The following is a 6001-nucleotide window of genomic DNA, read 5'->3' on the forward strand; positions in this document are numbered from 1 at the left end:
TCCCTGCATCGTACTCTTATATGCACCACTAATTACACAGGATAACCATTAGAAGTAAGAATGTTTTATTCTGTTGATAACTGTCCTGGCAGTATCTGGATCAACTCTCCAAAGCTGTTCCTGAAACGGGACCGGAGACATGAACTGCGTGGAAATTGGAATACCTCATGCAAATTAAGAAGTGGAAGTTCAGTAGGTACTGTATCTCCAACACTGTGCTATGTCCACCACTGAACATAACTATACTCACTCCTTTCGTGCACCTTTGTGCAGATAGGCTAATACTGATGTTGAAAGGTAACTAACATTAGTGCTGAGCACCAACTTAGAACATACCTTGGAGGTCATGCTCTCGTTCATAGCTGTTCCATCTGTGTCACATCAAACTCTCCAGTTAAAAGAAAATCAGGAGAGATCAGCAGCTTAACAGGACCACTGACCACGATGCAAAGTTTATGCCAGTTGGCAGGCACAGTTATATACAACTTAATCATAACTATGACTTCTTCTTAAACACAGAAAACAGGAAAGTTGGCCGGTATGCTTAAACCCATCAGTTGCTGCTACAGCTGCTCAAAAATAGCTGCACATTCATGATGCTGTATTTTTTTTTCCTTTAGGATGGTAACAAAGTAGGTACGCAGAGTTCACATACACAACAAAAGAAGACTGCAGTTCTCAGGAAGCCCTTTATTAAGTCAAGCATTACAGGAGAAACTACTGTTATTCACCATGTTTCTCTTCTTGAGGTGGTTCATATTGAGCCAGCTGTGGATTTAAAGAGAGGAATTTAGTTAGCAGCAACATTTCAGAGAATTTCTACATTAAGAAAGGTAGCAAAATGTTTGGTCTGAAAGTGTTCCATTTACTCTGTGGATTTTAATCCATCACTGATATTTATGCAAGTCCATTTTTAAGTCAGGCAACAAAGTAACCCTTCCCTCAAACCATTCTCAGAATGTATAATCATGCAGTTATAACAAGGGTAGCTTTTCAAAGGTACATTCAAAGATACAAGCCATGCCCTTAATTTTTTGTCCATTTCTTGTTCTAGTCCCCATTAAGTACTTTTCATCTCAAACAGCAGCTGAAAACGACCAGTGCCTTATAAGCCTTGATTTGAATGAAATGTGATTAAATGAAATATTCTCATAGCAACAGTACCCAAATTAGCAGTTTTTGGAATCATTCTTGCTTTCCTTATGCTTTCTGGAGAGCATGGTCTAGGCAACTATGGTTTAAAGTATGACCTTCACTTGCAAAGAAAGTTATTTCCAAAGAAACATATGAAGGTGCTTACTTGACCTCAGTTACATTAAAGATAAGCTCAAGCGTCAAAAACAGTTTGGGTATTAGGACTGAATCTCTGAAATACACCAGTCCATCTTCCTCAGATCCTTCCCCTCTTCTGCAAATTGCAGAGTAGGTTAAGAATAAACAAAATCCATAAAAATTTTCAAATACCCAGATGTAGCAACACTAAGTTACAGCAATTGCTATGCTAGTAATGAGATCTACTAAAACAGCATTTTGTCATTGTTGTACCTTTTGCTACAGAAGATGGCTAGTACACAATCCAAAGTCAGTTTTCCTTTCCACAGTGGGCCTAACCATTTCCTGTCCCTCGTCCTACCCAAACACCTGATGTTCTCACCAAGAAATGTAAGGAAAAGAACTTCACAGACAAATGCAACAGAACACCACCATCTATTTGTGTATGATTCAAGTTACCAATGAATGCACAGTTAAAGGCATGTATTTTATGCTAGAGGATCACTAAAAAAAAAAAACAACAAAAATCAACACATAACGCTTCCCCTGCATTCTGTCCATGTGAACTTCTATGGTATGTCAGAATGATGGGCAGTAGATTGCAGGGTAAAGAAAGGCAGGCAAAACCCAAAAACATTAATACTGCAAAACACAAATTGAGAGTTATCATTTGAAGGCTGAAGAAGGTGAAGCACAAATAAACCCATGGTTATGAAAATCTTACTTTCCTGGAACAAGTTTTGACTTCTTTAATAGAATTCCTTAAGCAAAAACCCAGGTTACTCTGCTTTCAAGTGTCTACTTACTATCAATTGCATTTTTAAGTTGGCTACACCAAGTGAACTGCTGGTCTATTACTACTCCCCATAAAATTCTGCTGTTTTCCTTATTTCCTAGTAAGAAATAACAAATGTAACTGTAAGGACTCAGTGGATAACAGAGGAGGAAAATTACTAGGCCAGCAAGAAGGCACTCCAGATGAGAAATACAAAGTGGTAATGCCCAAGAATCTCTTCTCACAGAACTAAGGTGGGGTGGTTGTGTCTCTGTCAAAAATCCACAGGAATGTGAACATTTAACAACAGCCATCCTCTTCCAACAAACTTATGGAAACCTGTGGTGGCATATGAGCTACTAGCTTATTAAGGTTCTCAAATGTTTCCTTCAGTGTTGTTAGTGCTTAATTTACAGTCAGTGCCCTCTCATAAGGGGAAGTTGTACACATCTATTGGCTTTTTCAAGTAGCCGATAGAACTATTTAAGAAAGGCTCTACCTTAGCTAGCACTTCAGGTCCACTGTTGCAGACACACAAATACAGGAGTTGCTTTGGCTGAAAAGCAAACTTCTGTCCCAAGTGGACAAGTGACTCCACTGATAACATCCTGTCACATGCGAGTCTGTGCCCGGTCACACAAACTAATGCGCAACAGTCCTCCTTCAGTTTGTCTTTTGAAAGCCCTTATAACATATACATTAGCTTTTTTCTTTTTCAAACCTCTTGTGGAAGCATCAGCTACACAATATCAGACAACTTAAACACATCCAGACAGGACTGAATGAAGACATAGGATTAGCCTCAATAACATTTAACTTTCACCAAATACATAAAATTCCTAATTTAGCAATACTACTCTGTTATAGAATATTAAGAAGTATACTATAAAAAACTCCAAACAACCATACTTTACTATGATGAATTCCATCACCATTCCTCAGGCACAAGGCTAAACAATACAATAACATTTACCAGGTACTCTAACAGAAGAAAGTTAGGTGAATTCTCAGTATTAAATTATTTTTCTTCTTGTGTAATAGGGAACTACTGAGGAATGCTAAATAGACTTTTACCTTGTTTTTCAGTTTTTTATTTTCTTCCAACACAGCTTCATATTTTTCTTTCATCTCTGCCACTTCCAAGCGAAGTGCCTCTATTTCTGGATTTTCAGGAGCTGAAGCTCCCAGATGATGCTTCAAAAAGCTGACATTTAGATGTTAAGTATTTCTTCAGCTGATAACATAACCACTTTGTAGTTTTAACATTTATGATGAAGGTAGTGCTGCAATACATGTGATCAAAGCTGCATTAAGTCACTTAAGGTTACTGTAGTGCTTTTCACCCTACAGGATGAAGTTACAAAAGAAAGCTCTTCCAAGTTCATTTGTATATTCCTTAAAAACAACCAAACCAACCAACCAAGACACAAGACATCAATACACACAAGACAAATTCTCACGTTTTACTACACCCTTCCTCCTCTTTTCCTCTCTTAAATGCAGAAATTTTTAAGAGTTAAAAGGAATAACAATATGACAAATACTAAATAACAGGAATTACAAGGAAAACAAAAATAGGAGCAATAGCGAAAAAGGAGGGCTGCTTAAAAACAGCAAGAAACAGAAGACATTAATTTTTCCCCTCTCAAATTATTGGATAAAAAAAGTGTGAAGAACTCACACATATACTGTAAGTACTCAAATTTAATGCCGCAGGTCTATGACATTTTGTAACGGCTTGCAACTTAACTTCATAATTGCTAGCATACTGGTACACACAGTCCTCTTGCATCCTGTCAGACTTTCTGTTAACTTGTAGGACCACAATTATTAGGTAAAATACATCCATAAAAGCCATGTTCTAAATTTAAGTCTTCTAGATGAGCCTCTCCCGTTCATCTATGAGTCAGAAGCATTACTACTGTTTTGCGTGACATCTCTGTGAACAATTCACAGAAGAGAAAAAGGATACTCCAATGCACTATCTGGTTTCTCTGGCTCTTCATATAAGGCTACCAACACTGCAAATAAAAAACATATTCAACAATTGCAAGAAGTTCATGCAACTCTAGGTTTCTAAAACACATACCAAAAGTCAGAAGGCATACAAGTATGCCACATCTTCAGCCCTTTTTTTTCTGTTTAACAAGATTTTCACCTATATACTATAACATTAAGAATATGTTTGCTGTGCAAAAGGGAAACATTAACAGCTAGACAGAAGTTTTCTTGATCCCCTAAACACAGTCTTTGGCTATTTCAGTGCAGAACAAAGAACAGCCTGGAAAATTTTTACATATGCTACACACAATTCTAGTATTGGCTTTCATGAGCAAAATTGAAATTCCAACCATTTTGAGATTCTCCCTTCATAAACCATTCATTCCACTTAAGCTACATCTTTGAAGCGCAAGACAACATCATCATAAAAACACACTTCCACCTAACACCTACAGTTAGAAAACTACATGGCTACCATCAGAGCAGGTGATGCTCATAATCTTTATGGATTGGGGCCTCTAGCAGCCAATGGAGTGCTAGAGAGGTCAGGCACAAGCAGCAGTACCTTGTTAACTTAAATGAAAGTAGCCATACACATACTACCTACCTATCTGGAGAATTCAGTCACAGGAATACTCAAGAAGTTCCCTAACATAATCATTCCCTACTCCCCACAGGGTCACACACATGACTATAGAAGACATCTGCCTTCACAAATACTTAAGATACCCTTTTCTCAGTTTCAGGTGTCTAAACTGCACAGTCGAATTGGTTTTTAGCTAAACACCTAAGTTAAAAAAAAAAAAAATTAAGTATCACATGCTCCTTGGAAGACTTATTTTACTGTGCCACAGGATGTTTAGTATTACAATAGAAAGCAATCGAATGGTACTCAGAAGCCAGGCCAAAAATCCTAGTGTGGCACCTACATTCACTTGACAACCTAGATCTGCTCCCTCCCTTTTTAAACAGTGTATTTTTTGGGCAGCAATATTAACAGGTTTTCTCCACATACTATTGGAAGGCTGTTAAAAAGACTTCAGAAGGGTTTTAAAGATTCTAAGCCATACAGAAAGCCAAAGCACGCATCAAGCTTAGCATCATCATTTTCTCCATTCTGGTAGGGAGTCACTCTCACAAAACTTACAGGTTCACTGGGTTTAGGAGAAGCACCAAGCTCTAGTCAAGAGTCTTTTTAACTAGGTTGTTTTTAAGAGTGTATTGCTATTATTTTGTCTCAAGCATTTATTTTCACAGGAGAGCTCAGGCAGAATAACAGCCCCCAAAAAATTCAGTGGTTTCCAAAAGCACTTCAGCCAAATAAAAATGGTAACCAACACACCAAGTAAAGGGAAAGGGACAGCCCTCCTGTTCCTTACGTGTCTCAAATTCCTGCTCCACGCCCGTCTCTAACAATCGACCCACACACACAATGAGCTGCAAACTGCCAGAAAAGAGTTAACGCATTGCGGTTCATAGGCCATTTTTCCACAGAGGTCCTCTGCCCTCCCCCAGCGCGCACTGCCTCGCTGGTCAGCTCGGACTGACCAAGTTCTCCGAGCAAGTTCTGCTGCCGGCCGCCAAGCAGAATAAGGAAAATGTGCGATCGGTTTCCCGAGGCCAGGCTGGAAGCCGGCGGAGAGCACCGAGGCAACCCAAGGGGCGGCCACAGCACAACCACGCTAAGGGGACAGCTGCACTGCCGGCCCGGGATGCCCCAAGAGGAACGGCGTCCGCCCGCAGAAAGGCCCGAAGAGCCGCAGGAGCGGGCCCCTCCGGCATCACGACGCGGGCCGGACACTTACCCTTGGTGAGCGTGTCCAGCACCCCCGACTTCTCCAGGTATCGGCGGAACTGCTCCCGCTTGGAGTCCGCGGCCTGAGGGAGGACGCCCACACGGTCAGATCGGCGGCGCCTCCCCCCCTCAGCTACGGAGGCGGCTCGCTGGACGAG

At 40.3% G+C, this 6001-nt stretch overlaps 1 protein-coding gene across 1 annotated transcript; it reads right to left on the reverse strand.

Annotated features, from left to right (window-relative positions):
• Positions 1–670: 670 nt before the first annotated feature.
• MYCBP (MYC binding protein) lies at positions 671–5998 on the reverse strand (the record flags this gene model as incomplete). The annotated part of the gene is made up of 4 exons (XM_008948852.1): positions 671–768; positions 3122–3251; positions 4020–4068; positions 5854–5998. Coding segments are annotated over 4 exons (369 nt in total), but the record flags the coding sequence as incomplete, so codon positions are not given.
• Between the last annotated feature and the right edge of the window lie 3 nt (positions 5999–6001).

Source organism: Merops nubicus, unplaced genomic scaffold (genome assembly GCF_000691845.1).
Source record: "Merops nubicus isolate BGI_N331 unplaced genomic scaffold, ASM69184v1 Scaffold52651, whole genome shotgun sequence".
In the NCBI taxonomy this organism is placed as follows: domain Eukaryota; kingdom Metazoa; phylum Chordata; class Aves; order Coraciiformes; family Meropidae; genus Merops; species Merops nubicus.